We start from the raw sequence: 20,625 nt of genomic DNA, 5'->3' as shown, positions 1-20,625 counted from the left end.
ATATGAAATAAATTTAGCATTAAATGACCTAGTGGTCAGCTCAAGTTAGATGTTAATTGTCTAACCATAGGGACTCCATTGACTTCGTAAAGTAGGACAGATGGGCTGTGTAAGGCTGAAGATGAAGAGCAAAATAGCTAGCAAAGAGCCCTAAGAGGCCGTATTTGGAACATGATTCATCTCACCTAACTTTAGAGATCCCCAACCCTAATTACCTTTATAGTTGGTGGAGAGTTTAATGCCTTTTGGAATGTGATTCATCTATGGTATTTGCAGTATCATATTGATGAGGTAAAGTGTTCAGTAGAAAGGCATCTAGCTGAGATGAAGGTCTAGAAGACCGCCGTATTGGGCCAGGTGAATCCAACCTTGGAGTCAGTAAGTGACCTTGATTATTTAAAGGTTGAAGTAGTGTATCCGTACTACGTCTTACAGATAAGAGAAGAAACACTTTTGCTTAACTCTGCCTTAGCTCCCTGACATGTGTCCCTGTCATGTTCTGGGGATAATACCTTCAGGAAGCTGTAGGAAGACAAGGTGGAGGTCAGACCTCTTATCAGACCAATAGGTGTAGCTAGGAAAATGACAGGAGCTTTCAAGCCCTTCTTGAGGATATTAATACACATGGATGGTATGTTAACAGGAAACCTTTCAGCATCTTAGATGAGATAGCTGAACTTTATTTCAGTGAAACAGCTGAGCTGAGAAGTGTCAGTCGTGAGAAAAACCTTAGCAACGTTTGCAGTTTTATTAGTAAGGATGCTGTCAGATGAAGCCCATGAAATGTCATATCGTTAAGCTCAGCATAATCGATAGCAGAATTTTACAGTATTGGAAGGAAGGAGGGTTTTTTACCTGTACTTTGTGACCGGCATTCTTGGGTTTATTAGCATTGACGTTTCAACCTGAGGAGAAGCTAAAAGGCTTCGTTGCTCACCGAGGAGGATGAAGTGTGAGCAAAAAGCCACGAGAGGGAGCTGTTGGAAGTCGTAAAGCTGCCGGTTTCGCCTCATTAAGCAGCGTGTTACTTTTAAAAGGCACTCAGCAAAAGGTTGCTAAACTTTCAGAGGCTCACAGCATCTTTAAAATAGACTTTCTTCTGGGAGGGAACTCACCTGAAAAGTTAGAAAACGCTATTGGAAAAAACAAACAAAACCCCAGGACAAAAGCCTGTGTGAAGCTCATTTTAAAAGCTGTGTCTATTAAAAATTAAATCTTCACAAGATACCACAATGCCTATAATTTTAAGGTCAAATGTTTTCATATCTGATTTCTTTATTTTTATTTCAAGTAGTAAAGTACATTCTATAATATAGATATGGTGTCATTTTGCTGCCGAATATGAACATAGGAGTGTACGAGAGGACAGAGCTGCTTAGGTCATTTGGCTCAAGCCCTATAACAGCTCTGTTCTCCACTTGTCTCACCTGTAGTACATACTTCTCTTTACTGTAGAGCCCTCCATAGGAAAAACTCTGGATGTTTTACAGAGTTCAGCAGGAATTAAATGCGTATCTGAACTCCTAGCCAGTCTTAAAAAATGAATGTGGCAGTAAATGGCTCAAGTCATGTCAAATATATAGGGCTAAACGTGGATATTAATTATATAACCAGAGGGACTCAATTTACTTTGTAAAGCAATTTAAAAAAAGACAGAAACTTACAGTCTGTTTCTGGAAAAGAGTAATGCCTGTTTAAAAATAACTTCCTACCCAGAATAGCCTGCCTGTCTCACATAATATCAAATGGAGGGGGGGGGGGGTGTGGGGGGTGTGTGTGTGTACAGGGTGAGGAACCAGGCATTTACAGCACTGCTTCTTTATGCAAAAATCAAATCAAATTAAATTGTTAAAACAATGCAAGTTGACAGTTAGGTGCCCAGATCCACATTTAGGCATATAAACAAAGGGTTTGCTTTCCAAACTGGCTGAGCAACACGTTAAAATTTAGCTTCACCTTGTGTTTGTTCTCCACGGGCAGGTTAAAGCAATGAAAGAGGCCTGTGTTCCTGTGGACAGGTTTAAGGAAGAAGGCGGCTCTTTTTTAATATAGAGTTTAATATTGCTCTGGATTATTCTAGTTGTCTGATAGTCTGTCTCCTTTTTTTTTAATGTAGTTCTTGCTTCAGAGCAGATAGCCAAGGATTCCTTTCAAGCATATTAATCATAGAATGGTTTAGGTTGGAAGGGACCTTTAGAGGTCATCTAGTCCAACCCCCCAATCAGAGCTCTCAAGTTTGTTCCTATATACATAAGAATAGTAGATATGTATGAAAACTTCATTAACCTAAAGCATTTGCTCCAACAGGCATCCTTATGGAAAGTTGGTGTATTCTTGGGTACTTTAGTTTTACTTTGAGTGGTATTCATAATACCTCTGCTTTACAATGTGCCCTCTGGAAATACCATTGAGTGATCTGGACCCAGCTGTCACAGAGAGCATCATACCTGTTCAGGCCAACAGCCACAGCATCCATCCCTCTCTGCCTCCTGGCTGGACAGAATGCCAGGATCAGACATCTTTAATTATCTACTGGTGCACCATCTTCAAAACTTGTGTAGCCAGACAGAAAAGGAAGCAACAAGACTATATCCACATGACTCACAAGGTCTTTGCGCTTCCATGTTCACCCTTCATAATCACTTTAGAAATCAGCTTCTAGCAATGGGCTAACAAAACTACAGTAGTTGCTTTTGTCTTCAGGGTATAGCACAGCATCAAAACTTATGATCCACCTTTTTTACTGCTAGCCTGATTTAAAAATATTAGAAAGAAACAGCATGTTTTGTTGGTCTACTCAATATTGCACTTAATTATTCCTTCTTCCAGGAGTATCATGCTTTAAGTTTTTCTGTGATGTTCTCCCCTCTGTCCTGTTGTAAATGTGACTGTAGCAGCATTTACAAAAAAGAGTTTAATGCATACAGACATGACAGCAGAAAAAGGAGCTGAGGTTGTGTTTGTCTTGATTGTTTATTTCAAAACTGTAGTGAGAAAGCTTCAAAAACCTCCTGAAAGCTCTCCGAGAGACAGCATTTGGGAGCCAGGGGCTATTACCTTTATACTTCAGTAGAATCTCTTTGCTTTTACATCACTTGTTTGTAACGTAAAAAAAAAAAAAGTTGAAGACAGGGAGAAAGAACATCAATTCTGAGTGCCTTTCTCAGGTAAAATTTTACTGAAAGTTCATATAAACAAGGACTTCTGGACATGACAGCAAGAAACTTTTAACTCTCATATGGCAATTTCAAAAACATTTGGTCTGGATCCTTTCTGGATGAAGAAATTTGTGGCAACACAGCTCCATTTCCACTCTCTTCAATAAGTTTGATATGCTCTAGGTGATGGCACTGTCAAAGGTGAGTATCAAACACCAGCTACATCATTTGCTTTGTTATGCAAGCAGGGTTATTGCATTTTCTAATATGGTTGAGCCAGTAACCTATTACCTTCACTGTTAAAACTCAAAAAACACTTCGCAATATATATAGTCTTTTAAGTATATTATTTTTCTTTAAAAGGTCACTTTTTTAAAAAAATAGTTACTAATAAAATACACTTAGGGAGAATGTATATCTGCTTTACTGCTTTGAAACTTAATTCCTTCCCAAATCCTGCACTCTTGTTCATCTGCACTTACCAGCAATGAAAGACAAGCGAAATCCGGATCCTAAGAACATCAAATTATGTCTATACCTGCTGCTTTAGTATGCTTAAGTCTAAATGCTTCCTGAAGCTGTTCAGCTGGTTTCAGACAAGTGCAACCTAGCACACAGGCCAGAAGACAGCCACTCTGTGTTCCAACTTACCCCAACTGGACAAAAAGGGAAGGAAACCAGGGGTATACTGCAGCTTCCACCTATCTAGAAGTCCACAATCCCATTAATATGAGCCAAACAAAACTCAGTCTTCTCCAGAGCTGTCCTTTTTAAAGGATAAAGAATTTTTTTAAAAAGGTCTCTACTGTTCACTGTATAAAGGTACATGAAAGCTTCTTCACTGTGTACAGGAAACAGCCACAGGCTCTCTTTTGTGCAAGTGTTTGATTCCCAGATTTACTTTTCCTAATTTGAATTCCAGATCTGCATGGTGCTTCATTTTTCCTGTAGTAAAAACAAGTCTGTAGCTTTAACCACAGTAAAGAAAAAAGCATTAATACATCCATCTTGTATCCAGTTTATTAACTAAAATAGCAGTAAATACAGGTAAGAGTTCTCAAATCTGGCAATGCTAGAGCTGGCAAGATACAGCTACCTGACAGATCAACAGTCTATTGGTAGTTCTGGAATTCCATGTGTGCTGGAAAGCTGTAGGGTGTACATGAGTAGTATTCAAATTCAGCCTCATAGATATTGACAATACAGTTATATACACTACTCCTGATATGGCAGAGCAGCATCTGCATAGAAATAAATCAACACTGTGCCTGTCAACACCGAGAACTATACTCCAATATTTGTAGTCTTAAAAGACTTCAAAAAAGGAAACAATCTTTGGTCAACACTTATTAAGATGTGCTTTAGTTTTATTTTACAGCAGTAATGTTAAGATTATATAGCTTTTTAATGTTGTCTTATGGGGGCGAACATTTGAAAAATCAGTATTCTGCTGTGAATGATAAAGTAATCCACTAGTTTCCATGCAGGTAAAATTTCAGAGCAGAGGCAGGATTCAACACAGCAGCATACAGACTGAATCCCAGCCGTCCTCTGGAATGCGTAGGAGGCAGTAATTCATCTTCAGGTCACTCCTTTTCCCTTCAGAATTTCTGTAAGGGCACAGCACTTCCAAACATGCTGGGCTAAGCCCTTATTTAGTTAAGTCTACAGTAAGAGCTCTGAATGTCAGTTGACAAGGTATTTAGACCCATCTGATGTTTAACATCCACATTTGAAAAGTGTAGCTAACATATTGCTTAGTGCTCTCTCAAGTGACATTTCAATACTATAGTGATGACTAGTTGTAAAGACATTGGTCCTTCGGAAAAACACTCTATGCAAGTTAGGAGCACAGGTCTTACGGGCAGGCTGACCTTTAAATCCAGGCAGACAGCCTAAAGAACTTGTACTCTTTACCAGTCCATATGCTTTTCAAGCTTCCACTCCCATCTAGAACTGGACAGGCACATCCACCTTACAGGTAAGGAAACTTTGTTACAGTCCACAAAATACTGCTCTGTGAAAGGGATCAGCCCAAGGTGTTACGCTGACCTCACGCTGGCCTGATCCATAAAATTATTTCACTAAACAATGACCTTACCAAACGAGTCCAATGCTCACTGACTGACTTTTCACTAACATTTCCGTTCCCACTCTCCTCAACCTTCTCTACTTTCTTTCACCACTCAAAATAAAAAAAAAAGATACCGAAACAGGAGACAATAGCGCTTTGTTTATCTGCTTCCCTACTTCTGGTGCCTCTGCAAGGCAGCTTTGCAAGTAAGTACCTTTTGCAGATCTGGTGCCTAAGCATTAAATTCATATGAATTTCAGCATGTGTTAGGCACCTGAGGCACATGAGGATCTGAACCATCCTTCCTTGAGTTAAATACAACTACATTATCACATAAAGCAGCATTTTGCTTTTTTCAGTGCAAGTGTTCTTGCACAAATAAAAACTACTTCTCAGAAATCTTACTTCAGAATTTGATCAGCATGGCTGAGTTTATTGGAATTAACTGTTTATACTTCAGTTGCACCTTGAAGCTCTATCCAAGACCATGTTGGTGTTGAATAAATAAAGACTAAAACTCTCCTCTGAAGAACTTATGAGATAAAGGGTGAGAGGAGCATCTTAGAGTTTAAGTGACATAGCCCTAACACAGTAAATCTGTAGTAGAACTGGAAATAGAAGGTCAGGTCTTCTAGGGCTAGACCCTGTCCACTTGACCATACTATCTCCTGCCTTTGGTTTCTACTGTCTTACTCCTCCAGACATTGACCTTTGGAGGAAGTTGACTGAATCCCAAGAGCTGCCTGTGCTTCATTATTTCAGCTTATTCCTACTTCAGGACTAACCCCCTTTTACACAGATTTCCTTCTCTTTCCAAACACATTGTTGATTAACTTGGCCATTGACTTTGATCCACTTGGTCGTCTCTTTTCCTTCAATTTGAAATTTGAGGTGATATTTCTCAGGACTTTCATGAACATTGCCACAACTTCCTGATAATGTTCTGCTGCAGACAGTTCGCAGAACTGGCACTTGTTATCCATTGCCAGCTTCTGTCCTTCATCCCAGCCAACTTCCCTCATGTGGCATAAATCCTGTTTATTACCAACCAAAAATACTGATGACTCGACCATTCTGCAATTAAAAAGGTTCCAATTAGAGAAAAGGTATGTTAAAATACTGTGCTATATGATGTGCTACATACAGTGTGTATGAGAAGTATGTCTGTTCAGGATAACAGGCATTGCAAAAAACCCAAAAGAACAAACCAACACACTAACCTTGCCAGGTAGAGTTATAGTTTTCCATTTGCCATAGTCAAACGCCAAAGGATTTTCCAGGCAAGCTATTCTTTAAGTTTTCATTTGATTCCCCTACTCAGTGAATTAACGTATTTTTCATCCACTGCAGTTTTCATACTCTATGCTGCTGAGTATATTGTCAGCGCCTGGACTTCATGAGGAAGCAGGCTAATCATTATCTCCATTTGTAGATAAAAGAATAGAGCCAAGAGACGCATTAGTGCCAGTGGCATAATTCAGAACAAGGAATCCTAATTCTAAGCTTTTTCTAAAGTTACTCCTACCAGAGAAACCTTAATTAAGAAAGGTCAGCAGTAAAACAAGACAGTTTTTTTTTTAATTTTACCCCACTTCTGATACAAGGAAAGGATTTCACTCATTTATTTAGAAAGCACCTCAGCTGACTAATGCAGGAATACGCACCACCATATGTACTCAGACTTGCAATTTTGGTGGTTCTTTTTGAAAGTAAGTAGTTTGTTTTTTTACCATATGGTCACCCATGTGCACAGATAATGTTGGAGTCACCACTAAGGCAGTTTAGGAGACATTCATGGTGTTAGATTCATTTATTGTGGGAAATGCTTTCTTCAGCCCCCACATTGGTGCACTTCCATTGGTAATAGAGTGAGGGAGTAAAAGCATAGACTATGTTAGCTTTTTACCCATGTAAATCACAGCAGACAGATTTATGGCAATTATTTAAATAGTGCTATAAGGAATAGAAACATAAATCATGATGTATTTGACTTTTGATAAAGCGAAATAGATTGCAATTTGCAACACAGTTCACCTTCAGGTACCGTATTGTTGGTATTTTGTTGTGCCACTAGGATGCTGCTGGATTTTAATTGCTATGAGGATGCCTAAGCTCAAAGAAATGTTCTCAGATTTTTTTGTATGTTTGCTGAGGGAAACAAAAATAATGCCACTTACTTTTTACAAGCTCCTATGTGTGACTCTCGGATCCTGTACAGCAATGCTTTTGCAAATGCAAATGATGCTCTGTCACTGATGTCATATACAATGATAAATCCATCAGCCCAGTGGAGCTCGTCTGTGAGGGAGAGCTTCCCCCGCTGTGGCTGAAAGAAGTTCAAATTCACATGCAAAAATAATGTTACTGTTGTCACTTCAGAGCATTTTCTTTGTCACTGTGAATATGAGAATGTTGTATCTTTTCTTGCAGAAGATATTAATAGCTCTAGGTGCTGGCATTGAATTCAGGTGAGTCCTGCTCCAGAAGACTAATAAATAACCATCACTACAGATGGCACTTTGGATCATCAACAAATTCATTATGAAACACTTACACTTTAAGCAGTAAAATTGCAAACCTGTACAGCCATGGCTTATGCTGACTATTCTGCAGAGTTACAGGAGAACGAAACGTACAAGAGCAACCAGTATTTGTGCTGTTTCTGGTTATAGCTGTTTTGCATGTTCCTAATATTCTGACTGCAGTGACCTTAATTTGTTAAAAATTTTGTTCCCACTAATTTCTTACGTTCCTTTGCATTGTTCAAGTCTGAAAAGTATATATCCATAGGATAAATTTCTGCAGGGCTGGGGTGGGTGGGCAGAGAGAATCTCCTTTCAAGCTGCAGTTGACTTTAATAAAGCTGGTGGCAAAAGTCTCACAAGTGATAATGGGGCTGTACCAGTCCTTGAGTCCCTTCACCCCAAGAAAGTGTCACATTGATTTCTAGAAAGCAACTGCTGCAAACTGTCCCAATAAGCTAAAGAATGTAATTTCATGACTACGTTAAATTAGCTTATCCCTGCAGATGATTTGGCAGCAGCTAGCAAGACCATGTGACAAAAGATACGTAAAACATCCAAGATAAGATAGGAAAACCTCTTGGGTAATAATTTGAGGACTGTTTAAGTTGTTCCCTCACTAGTTTTCTATTTTGCTCCTTGCAATGTATAGCCTCTACCATCATCCCTCCCTGGTTGCCTTGATAAGCTCAGCATCATAACCAGCTGTACCGGAAGTCTGTAACTTCCCATGAGGGATGGTAACTGAATGCTGGCAGTGAAAGGCGATGCATGAGAAAGCAAAGATGAAACAGGTTTCCAGAACTATTTGAATACTTCAATACCTTTTACAATGGGTTTTTTTAATATTGTGGTGACTGTGCAGCAGGTTTAAGGGCAGGAAAGGCAACTTGTACGTGTCACAGCTGTTCCCCAGATGGATCATAGAATATCTCAAGTTGGAAGGGACCCATAAGGATCGTTGAATCCAAATCCTTGCTCCTCACAGGACTACCTAAAACTAAATCATATGACTAAGAGCATCATCCAGATGCTCCTTGAACTCTGACAGGCCTGGTGCCGTGACCACTTCCCTGGGGAGCCTGTTCCAGTGACCAGCCACCCTCTCAGTGAAGAGCCTTTTCCTAACCTCCAGGCTGAACTTCCCCTGATGTGGCATCATTAAATTTCCTCCTGTCCTATCGCTGGTCACCGAAGAGATCAGCACCTCTCTTTCTGCTGCCCTGCCTTGAGGAAGTTGTAGACTGCAATGAGGTCACTCCTCAGCCTTCTCCAAGCTGAACAAGCCAAGTGACCTCAGCCACTCCTCATAAATAACTCTTGCCCTCAAGGCCTTTCACCATCTTGGTCCCCTTCCTCTGGACACACTGATAGTTTGACATCCCTCTTATATTGAGGCACCCAAAACCCCATACAGTACTCAAGGTAGGGCCACAGCAGTGCAGTGTAGAGTAGAACAACCACTGCCCTAAACTGGCTAGCTAGGCTGTGTTTGATGCACCCCAGGACACTGTTAGCCCTTTTGGTTGCCACAGCACACTGTTGACTCATACTCAACTTGCCATCAACCCAAACCCCCAGGTCTCTCTCTGTAGAGCTACTCACCAGCCTTTCACCTCCAATTTGTTCTTATAATCAGGATTACACCATCCCAGGTGGGGAATCCAGCACTTGCTCAAGGGAATTCACAGCACCTCCTAGTTTGGTATAATTGGCAAACTTATTTAACATACATTCGATTCCTGCATCCAGATCATTTATAAAATCATTAACAAGCACTGGCCCTAAAATTGAGCCCTGGGGAACCCCAGGTGGTGGCCAGCCACCAGCCTGATGTAACCCCATTCACTATAACTCTTTGAGCCTGACCCATCAGCCAACTTTTCACACAATGTATTATGGACTTGTCTAGCTGTCTGCTGGACATTTTGACCAGAAGGATGCTGCGAGAGACAGTATTAAAACCTTTGCTAAAATCCAAAAACCACACATCTGCTGGCTTCCCTAGGTCAACTAGATGGGTGCCCCCATCATAAATGGGACATTAAACAGGATTATCACCTTATGAACCCATGATGAAGAGACAGTGACCTTTGCAGAACAGGGATCCAGCTACTAGACGGAAGTCTGAGAGCAGCAAGATTTCAGGAAGCAGAAACAAAAATGGGGACTCTTCCTTCCCTAGTTTTGCCTCCTCTCAGAACCCACTTTTCTTCCCCAGCTCCCATGGGATACAGGGCCTCCATTCTCCATCTACACCTTTCTGGAATCCCCAGCTCTATCACACAAAAAGCAATACCACCACTACTCTCTGCAGGCACTAAAGAGAACTCAGGAAGAGAGCAGCAGAAGGCAGCAAGCAGCTCAAGTTAAGGCCTTGTTCCTAAGGAAGAACTGGGACAAAAATGCTCCGTGAAGGCTGGCAAGAGGAGTTGCCCTTAACACAGCTCTCTCTGGTGTCCTTAAAAGCAAAAAGGAGCCCAAACTGTAGCAACCAAAGTCTCTACCCATAAATGCTGTCTAATCTGCTTTACCTTAGATAGCTGCTACTCCCTGTGTTTCAAGTATCTTAATAAAGATTTGTTCATGTGCCACAGGATTTAATATGACAGTAAGTGGAAGCTGTAGGTGGGCTTAGGAAAGAGGTCTGAGGTATGTAGAAACAGATCCAAAGAACAGTAGCTTCTAACATATTGTATGGCAAGAGAGGACTCCATAGTGTAACATGGCACAGTGGCTATTTCAGGATTCCCATTTCCCTGGAACAAACAACACTGTTGCTTGTCTCTAGGAGGGCTGATTTGTTTGGTCATTCATTTTATGTGCTCACCGGCTTAAGTTTTGAAGCCCTTGAATTTAAGCCTGAGTCAGACTTTCAGCTCTTTGGCTTTAGCATTCACTATCCTAGTTGGTAAGAGGCATAATCACTGCCCAAAAAGGAACCTTGTGAGCTAATGCTATTAGTCAGACCTACTTAGGTCTGCATGTGTTAAACAGTACCAAAGTTTCTCTATTCCTGTATTAAAGGGAAAGAAATTAATATAAAAAGCCTTATTACAAAGTGGTTTATTGTGATCAAAGTTCAGCTGTCAACACATACAAGTCTGCATTATGGCTTGGATCTGTTCTGTGAATCCAAGTCTTGCTTCCAGGCCTATCTACTTTGACCATTTCTGCAGACATTTAATAAACTGCTTGCTTTATAAACTAAATTTCATCTATTTCAGGCATTTGAGAAAACTGCATATAATCCTATAGCTTATATCTATATTTACCTATATAATACAGAAGTGGGAAAAGTTATTTCTGTTACTAATATTCAAAAAATGCAAAAGCTTTTGCAGAAAATTTAAGCAATGAAGGCATTCTTCCATGAAATGGGAAACTACTCGGAAGTTCTGAGCCACAGCAACTATGAAGTGTCAGTCTTTTCAAAAAAAACCAGCAAGCACAAATTCTAAGAAACAGACAGAAAGGCTGTAACCCACTGACTCTACCATTACACAGGTAGAATGGGGAATAGCATTTCTTTGCCCCCTAAAATTCTTACCTGTGAGCAAGGGTCATAAATTTCCAAGTGTATCTGTCTCCCATCCAGGCATAAGTGTTTAGTGTAGATACATTCTAAAAGATAAATGGTGTTCAATGAAAACCTGCATTAAAGTCACTGGAGACAGTCATCAAAAGAAAAGGTAGCAAAAGTGTAATGAGGGCATAAATAAGGGCTGTAGTCTCTGGAACTGAGCATCTTCAGTTCAGCCCCGTGTTCACCTTAGGCATTCTTCATGCTTGTCTTAAGAGTTCATCTGATGATGAACTACCAGTCTCAAGCATCCCAGGGTATCAAATCTGCAGGCCCTTGGTGGTTCCCATAATTAAACTTTTAATTATTACTTTGACTCCACTAAAAGTGTTCTAGGACAATCTCATATTTTATCACTCTTATTCCCACTTTTCTCCTCCTTCCTCCTGTTTAGAAATAGAGCTAAACTTATATTCCACACATTTGTTTAAAAACGAAAACATTTTGGGAGTTTGACATACCTTTTCTGATACTTGCAGTATCAAAGGGTCAGAACAAGGAAAGCTGTTTTTAGGAGTAAGGTGGCTTAGAACACACATGGAGCGCAGAAAGTACTATATAGTTTATCCAAGTCCAAGCCATCACATGTAAGTTATCTGTGACACAAACTGTCTTTTCAGTCTGTGTTTGTATTGTAACAACATCGGTAGAACATTTATGTACAACTATAACTCTACTTGCAGAATAAGTTCATCTGGATACATTCAATGCAATTCAGCTTAGTACAGGTTTTTTTTTTTTATGGGTTATTGAACACTACTTTGATTTTTGTAAGAGGCTTTTGGAAAAAGCAGGGAAAGTGAGATAGATAGTAATCTCCTCTCCCTATTAAATTCTGAGACTTCTCATGCCCCATCAGCTGGAGTGGCACACTTCCAAAGGTGTTTGCATATCAGTTAAATAGTGCTTCTACCCAGGATGTGAAAGTTCAAGTCGTGCTTTGCCATCTTTCAAGATCTTAGAAGTGTCTTAAGGATCAGCATATCTGTTCTGGCATGAATGAGAAATTCTATCCTCAGCACGGTGAGGCTTTCCACAAAGACATCAAACCAGTGCATTCCTGCAAAAGCAGGGGGCTTTGCATTATGCTTTGATTAATCGGTAGCACCTGATAAAGAATCTATTCCACCTCTCCTCGAAGGCTGAGGAGGAGATATTCAACAGAACAAGTGTTGGGGTTTGGTTTGGTTTTTTTATTTGTTCAGTCTATTTTATCTCCTGCCTGATTGAGCTTACTATAATCTACCCGCGCTCCGCAGACGCAGCCCGGTTATCTTTTCTTCTTAAGTCCCTTCACAGCTGCTTTGCGACAAGCACTTCGCCAGCCCCCGCGCCCGGGTGCGCGACTGGAGGTTTAAGCGATCTCTCCGCAGATACCTGGATTGCCTTTTCCCGCCTTCAGAGTTTATGCTTCCTCAGGAACTCTCTACGATAAGCGAGCGAAAACTCAAACCTTGCCGAAAAGTTCTGCGAAACTGAGTTTCTACCCGATTTCTTGTTCAAACAAGCGTTTGAAGCGTCCCACCCTGTGTCCCCCGGGGAAGCCGCGCCGCGCAGCCCCGAGTGGGGGGCCCCACACGGCGTGTGCCCCCCACCCCAACCCCGCGGCGGGGGGTCCGGGCCCGTTCCCGCCGCCCCCTGCCCGCCCCGCGGCGCGGCGCTCACCGGCGTTGGACGCGTACTCTCCGATGAACCGCCTGGTCAGGAACCGCACCGCCAGCGCTGCGGGAGGCAAGCAGACGCCAGGTTTAGCGGGGTCCCGCAGGCCGCCCTGCGTCCGTCCGTGTCCCCCCCGCCCCAAAACCTGAAGTAAAGTCGGGTTGGGGGTCACCGAGGCCGGCCACCACCCCCTCCCCACCTTACCCGACTTGCCGGCTCCGCTGCCGCCCAGCACGGCCAGCTTTACCTCGGTCATACCGCCGCCAGGCCGCGCCCCGCCGTCTCCATTTCTTTATAGCCGCCGGGGCCGGGCGCGGCCCCTCCGGCGACACCGCCCAGCAGCCCGCCTCCTCCCTGCTCCCCGCGGCGGCTGTCCCCGCCCCGCCGGCGGGGCCGGTAGGTTTCATCTTCTATGACAGGAGTCCCCCTCCTCGTCCCCTCCATCCCCACTCCTCGTCCCACACGGCGCAAACTTTCCCCAGGCGGCCTTCCCGCTTCCCGGCCCGGCCTGGCCTTTGCTCCCCGGCGGGCGGCCCCTCGCCGCCGCCGCCTCCTCTCGCCCCCAGCGCCGCGCCCCGCCGTTCGCAAAGCGGTTAGAAACTAGGGGGAAAAAGGGAAAAGAAGGGAAAAAAGGGAAAAGAAGGGAAAAAACAAAGGGGAAGAGGAGAAGGAAAAGACATTCTCCGGGGGGGGGGGGGGGGGGTGTGATTGTTTATTTTTGCTGTAAGTTTATTTCCTTTTGTAACAGGAATGTGAAAGTGAAGAAAATAAAGTGATTCTTTTTTGTTTTTATTGTAAATATTTCTGAGGTAACTTGCTAAAAAATTCGTGTTTTGTGCTTCTCTGGTGTTCTCCGCCCCAGGTTTCAAACTAAACCCCTGGTCTTGCAAAAAGTTAGGTGGGCATTCCTTTTTATGCGTGGGAATGTTTTTAATGAATTTAAATTTAAAGTTATGTGGTGAACAGTGCTTACCTGAGTCTTACAACACTTCTCTGAAGCAGGAAATAGGACTGATGTGGAAGGTGAGGCACAAGGAGATAAACCTGCAGAAGAGGCACCCTGCGACTGCTGCACATCCGATTTCGTTGTGAGGCTCCTCAAGTGCACTCTAATAGTTTAACTCTGAAAGCGCATAAAATACTCGGGTGCATAGCTTTAGCTAATCCACTGGTGAACAGGAGACTGCTCTAGCATCCAGGTTACACTTGTATACTTACTCTGTTCGTATTTATTGTATTTGGTTTACATAACTTGAATATATTTATATATTCCGATATTTTTACTCTCTTCTGATGGAACTGTTGTGGTTGTATAAATGCTTCAATAAAGCTCTGCTTCACTATGCTTACTAGTGGGTATTACAGATACAACAGATTTACATAAGCTCAAAAAAAAAGAGGCAGACAAGATATTTGAATGTATATTACAGCTGAATGAAGTGGTTAGCGGAGGAAAAGAAGAGTAAACATGCAGACGCAATTTGGTTCCAAAGTCCCAGACTTTCAAGTTGCTAATGGCTGGCAGCTTGTTCAAAATTAAATGCTGCAGTGCTGAATGTTGTACTTGGGATGTAAATTGTCCAAACTCTTCATACTCTTGGCAAAGTTAGAAACAGAAACCAGCTCTCCTGTTCCCATTACTGGGACTTAACTACATAAACACTTCTCTCCCCTAAACAGTAGATGTGATAGCCAAATTAGGATGTTGCCCATGTTAAAGAATATACTTGCGTGAGACTTTTATTTCTTTTAGTAATACAAAGAAGTTTCTTAAGAAGACTGAGACAGTTGTGTATATTCTGTATGCACATTCCTTAAAGTATTAGAGAAATTAAGTTTTAACTGAAGATTAAACAATGTGGACATTTCTTTTCTGAAAGACTGTGTTTCTCCATCTATTCCCAGAACTAAATGGAATGGAGAAAACTTATAACGGTAGGAATTCCTGATTATCCACTCTAATCTTATTCCTAAACTTTTCTATCAATTTTCTATTACTGCTGCATTTGCATTTTACAACTATATATACAGAGATATTTTTTAATTCCTTCACAAAGGGAGGGCAAATCTCAAATTTCTTTTACATGAACACCCACACAAAACTCAACTGCAAAAATTGCTCACCCATCTAAACAATGCCTTTTTCAACATTTCAAATTGCAATGAACGCTTTCATTGATCAGCTTATTGAAACGCTTTGAATAACATTAAGCTTGAAAGAAGGTATCATCTGTTAGAAGAAATGTTGCAAAGGAATGCACATTATTAATTATTTGCCTAGATTTGGCCTTTTATATAAAAGCACGTGTCTGTGGTTGAACAGTGTGGCAGACGCAGTAAGATGCCTCTTGAAATTGCCTCAGTTGTTTACTTTCTTTCCGTGTGAATGTCCTTACCTGCAACTTGTACATTCGTCTGTTTCAATTCCTTCCAGTAATAAATCTGTGCTGACCATCCCTCTGTACTGGAATAATTTTGACTTCATTACCCATAGATGTAAATTTCTGTACTAGGGTAGATGTGCATAGAAAACAGTTCACCTCTGTAGTGAGCAGAAGCTTATGTGTTAGTTTCAGGTCTGGTGGTCAAAAATGAATCAACTATGTGCTGCTCAAGTTAGAAGTGAGTAAACTTTCTCTACATCTGTAAAGCTCTGCTATGAAAATAGTAGGCTTCCAACAGGTATATTGGAAATACATTATTAACCAGATAAATTACTTCTGCAGTGAACATGATGGAGGATTGATTTTGAACTGTTTAAGCTAAAAGTTTTCACAAGTCTGCAGATCACTGGTCAGGTGAAGTCACTTTGCATTTCATTCCCAGTTCTGTAGATTAGGACTTCTATGGCTTGATAACAGACCTCTGGGAGGCAAAACTGCTTGTGGAGAAAATTAGCATCAGAAAAACATTTACTTTCTTTTTTAGCTTTTTTCATGCAGCTTAGCTGCTGGAAATAAGCTGATATTAGGACTATATGATGATCTGTTCTCTGTGTACAACCATAATACTTCGACCCAAAAAGCACAGTTAGAAAACACAGGCTGAAGGAGGTGCCAGCTGTCTGCTCTGTAATGTACAGGATTCCTAAAGCTTGCTGAGGTTTGCTTCCTTTCAGAACTAGTCCCCTTCTGGCTCATGGATTAATGTTTTCCAGAGAAGATCTGTCTTTTAAAGCCCACTTTCCACCAACTCTTCAGGTAGAACGCTTTAAATTTTACATCTGCTACTCTGACTGCTTCCATAGCATGTGAACTGGCCAACTATCCTGGTGGGATACTCAAAGGTATTTATTCATGACACAAGACATGATACAGCATAATCCCAGTTACTTTGTGTTCTCATTGCATGGTGTAGTGGAAAAGGTGAAAACTACCATTTTCCCCTTAAAAATGGTGAACTGCTCTTGGAGGCAATTTATTATATTCAGTGATTGAAATGTCGTCTTTCTCACCAGGAGAAAATGGGGTTTTAGCAGAAATTACAAACTTTCTCTCTGATAAAGTACTTTAGTACTCACGAAAAGTTACAATGTATGTAAAAAACAAAACTTTGTAGCTGCTCACACATTTCTCGAAGACTTTGAAAGAGCGTATCACCCACGGTATCATGAAGGATTTTGCAGTCTCGTGATATAACTCCTAGCTGCTAACCCTTGGGGGTAAGGACAGCGTGACAGGGTTAGTTCTGTTACGGCTGCCATTACCTTATGCCCAACCACGGAAGTGCATGCAGGTGGTCAAACACTTATAGGACACTGCTCCCAAAGAAAGTTTGGACACCACACAGTTTAGCGAGAATAGCTTATAGTCAGTGTTGTGGGAATGAAATCTGAGGCATCTAGACCTAAACGCTTATAGCATGTATAATCTATTGTTGATAAAGATACAGATCTTTTCTTCATAGAATGAAAAATATGCTCAGAATCTTTAAAAAAATGGATTGCGTGATTCTTGGGTGAACAGTGTAATTTGGGTTTTGGAAGTCCCACACCAACATTACATTACTGCAAGGTAAGCTGTCCAGCTGATTTTCAGTTTCTTACTTTAAGTAAGTAATTAAGTACATAAGCCATGTATGCGTTTAACATCTCTTCCACACACAGTTTCGGACACAGATTGTCTTTTGAATGTGTAACTATGAAAGGACTAGCATATGATAAAGACCTCTACATTTCACTGTAATGCAAATATTAAAGCATAAAAATAGTCTCATCATATGGCTTGGACTGCCATATGGAAGCTTTAAAAAAATCTTTCTCAAATAATTAAGGTGTTAATGACAAGAGGCAAGAGATTTTATATATAAATATAATTGTTGTAAATTCTAATTTTAGACAGAGTTCTGCTCTGCCTGCATCTTATATAAGAGTCTTTTCCTGGAAAACAGAAATCTTTTTATGTGTAGTTAAACATTTAACTTAATTCAAGTTCAGCAAAATCTGAGTTGCAAGGCTAAATGCTTGCAGAGGGTGCATATACTCAAATCCCAATATAAAGTTTACACTTTTCTATTTTTAGTGCCTAGAGGAATGTTATCTCAAATTATGCAGATCTGTTTGTAACAAAAATACAAAACACATCTTTAACTATGGTCTGCACTAGAATTTAATTTCTGTCATTTACATTATCAAGGTAAACACAGAGGAAGTTATTAATAGTCTCAGAAGAAGTAAAAAATTTTGAAATCTGTTTCTGTAATGGAATTGGCCAGAAAGCAATATTGCTTTTTTAAATAATTAAAAGTGTTGAAGTCTTTCCTCCCTCTTTTGGCATTGGGAGAAAAATAGTTACTTTCCAGATAACCTTTGCGAGAGTTCTAAAATAAGACAGGGAGTAACTTCCTAGAATAATGAAATAATCTTGTCATTGGAGGGTATTTGTTTATGATTTAAAAAACCTGAGGTCAGATCCCTGTCCTGAATCAGAATCACAGAATCACAGAATGGTAGGGGTTGGAAGGGACCTCTGGAGATCATCTTGTCCAAGCCTCCCTGCTTGAGAAGGGACACCTGGAGCAGGGGGCACAGGAACTTGTCCAGGCAGGTTTTGAATGTCTCCAGGGAAGGAGACTCCACACCCTCCCTGGGCAGCCTGTGCCACTGCTCTGGCACCCTCACAGGAAAGCAGTTTTTTCTCATATTGAGGTAGAACTTCCTGTGTTCCAACTTGTGCCCATTGCCCCTTGTCCTGTCGTTGGGCACTATTAAAAAGAGCCTATTCCCATCCTCCTGACACCCACCCTTTAGATATTTATAGGTATTTATGAAATCCCCCCTCAGTCTTGTCTTCTCTAGGCTAAACCAACCCAAGTCTCTCAGCCTTTCCTCATAAAGGAGATGCTCCTGTCCCCTGATCATCTTGGTAGCTCTCAGCTGGACTTGCTCAAGCAGTTCTATATCCTTCTTAAACTGGGGGGCCCAAAACTGAACCCAGTACTCCAAATGTGGTCTCACTAGAGCAGAGTAGAGGCCACACTCCTTTCAATGCATCCCAGGATACCATTGGCCTTCTTGGCCACAAGGACACATTGCTGGTTCAGGGTCAGCTTGTTGTCCACCAGCACTCCCAGGTCCTTCTCAACAGAGATGCTTTCCAGTAGGTCAGCCCCCAGCCTGTACTGGGGTTGTTCCTCCCCAGGGGCAGGACCTGGCACTTGCTCGTGTTGAATTTCATCAGGTTCCCTTCGGCCCAGCTCTCCAGCCTGTCCAGGTCTCATTGGATGGCAGCACAGCCTTCTGGTGTATCAGCCACTCCTCCCAGCTTGGTATCATCAGCAAACTTGCTGAGGTTACACTCTATCCCATCATCCAGGTCATTGATGAATATGTTGAACAGGACTGGATCCAGCACAGACCCCTGAGGAACACCACTAGAGACAGGCCTCCATCAGACTCTGCTCCATTGATCACAACCCTCTGAGCTCTGTTGTTGAGCCAACAAATCCAGAACAAGGATTCAAAATTCTATCTCCTACATCCCAGGTGATTACAATGCTCTTAGGGGATGAAAACAGCTTTTTTTTTCTGTCACTGATCTATTTATACATGAAGTTTAAAAAAAACACAAAGCTATAGTAGAAAATATTGTAAGGAGCCCTCACATTCCAGGCAAGAATAACCTTTGCCCCCAGGTTATTGGGTGCATTGATTTTTTTCCCCCTCATCCAAATTTCCATCTCTGATTTGAGAATAATTTTGACCAAGGGAAATTGTTCTTTTTAAACCATTTTTTGGTTCTTAATGCTCCTGACTGAGCTCCTAAAATAGTAGCCGTTGATTGTGCTTACAGACTATAGTGTAAGAGAAGCATTGAAGTTTTGCTGTTTGTATGGAGAAACTGTGGAGTAATATGCATCAATGGAAATACTTCATTCAAATTCTTATTCACAGTCAAAATTACAGAAAATGTGTTTTGGTTTTCTTAATGAGTCTGAACATAAGGGTCAGAAGGCTTAGTAAAAAAACCTCAGGGTGATCACTGTTGATTTTCAAAGGGCAATTCCACTAACAGACATTGGACTGTTCTGGCTAGAATAACATACAAGATTAACATCATGTACCTTCGTGATTTCTGTTGATGTCCCTGTTTGGATGTTCACATGTAAACCGATGACACACACAAAAAAAATTAGTGAGCTGTCAAAAACATCACACACAGAAAAATACACAGTGAAAAAGTACGTATACCATTTCCATCACTGTAGGGAAAAAAGATCATGAATTTGCATCCTAGGAGCAATTAAGAACTGACTACTTTCAAGAAAGAAAGAAAAAAATAGTCACTGCTTCTTTTAATTAATGTCTTTTTTGTTAATTTCTTAGGAAAAAAGGTATGGGTTTTTGTGATGTGAAGAGGATTTAGCATATTAGAAAAGCAATCCAACCTGTATTTACATTACTTTTCCCACAATCTAGAAATAAGCATCCCATACACAAAAATTGCAGAAACTGCAACTGATATATTTTCCCCAAAATATATGAAAGAAACAGGGCCCTGGAAACAGATGATACGAGCACAGCATTAGGTTACAAGTTTTTACTGACAATGAAGTAGGAAAAACAGACTGTAATGAACTTTGAAATTGATTTGAGAGCCAGTCACTATTTAAGCTGAGGGCTGGAAATGACACCTAACCTATTTCTGCTGTGACAGCAAATGATTTTCAGTGGTCATTGATGTTTGTTCCGTCTACATCGTGATGAAAGTCCTACTGAGAGTTCTCAAATAAGTTACAGGGAGATAAACTAGTGTTTGAATTTGCAGCATTTTAATCGTTCTGCAATAAAATGCCGATATATACGTTCTTATCTCAAGTAAATGTGTGAGATATCTTTATCTGTAATGGAAGTGAGGTCTTTCTGCATGGTACTTAAGATGTTAGCCTTACCCTCTGCTTAAGGCCCCTCAAGTTTAATGTCAGCTCTGTCAATAATCAGGAGAGGCTTGAGGTTGCTTCCATCGTTTTAGAGATGAAGGAAGACTCTGGCTGAGCATGTTCCTTGTCATCTGCAGTTCTCCCAACTCTAAAAATCACATATCCTGCATTTTTTGATTGTAGATAAGGTCTGCAAAATATTAGTTTGAACAGTATAACAGTATATACGAGGCAGAGGATGGATTTCTTTTC

At 41.1% G+C, this 20,625-nt stretch overlaps 1 protein-coding gene and 1 long non-coding RNA gene across 3 annotated transcripts; one reads left to right on the top strand and one right to left on the bottom strand.

The window, feature by feature from the left end:
* Positions 1–4,156: 4,156 nt before the first annotated feature.
* On the bottom strand, positions 4,157–13,455 carry RERGL (RERG like). Of its 2 annotated transcripts, none has more exons than XM_075114798.1 (5): positions 13,244–13,455; positions 13,003–13,059; positions 11,305–11,378; positions 7,410–7,558; positions 4,157–6,306 (listed from the first exon to the last, which is right to left on the bottom strand). In XM_075114798.1, the coding sequence occupies exons 1-5, from the start codon at positions 13,401–13,403 to the stop codon at positions 6,024–6,026; spliced, it is 723 nt and encodes a 240-aa protein (XP_074970899.1). In that variant the 5' UTR covers positions 13,404–13,455; the 3' UTR covers positions 4,157–6,023. The 2 variants fall into 2 exon arrangements, with proteins under 2 accessions (XP_074970899.1, XP_074970906.1); XM_075114805.1 differs by having other exon boundaries at positions 13,201–13,284.
* LOC142066825 (uncharacterized) lies at positions 13,260–15,456 on the top strand. Its single transcript, XR_012663799.1, has 2 exons — positions 13,260–13,588; positions 13,999–15,456. It is a non-coding gene; the product is annotated as an uncharacterized LOC142066825 (long non-coding RNA).
* Positions 15,457–20,625: the final 5,169 nt, after the last annotated feature.

The sequence above is a fragment of the Phalacrocorax aristotelis genome, chromosome 1 (assembly GCF_949628215.1).
Source record: "Phalacrocorax aristotelis chromosome 1, bGulAri2.1, whole genome shotgun sequence".
Taxonomy (NCBI): domain Eukaryota; kingdom Metazoa; phylum Chordata; class Aves; order Suliformes; family Phalacrocoracidae; genus Phalacrocorax; species Phalacrocorax aristotelis.
The sequence above is the reverse complement of the archived record's forward strand: the minus strand, read 5'-3'. Positions and strand labels throughout refer to the sequence as shown.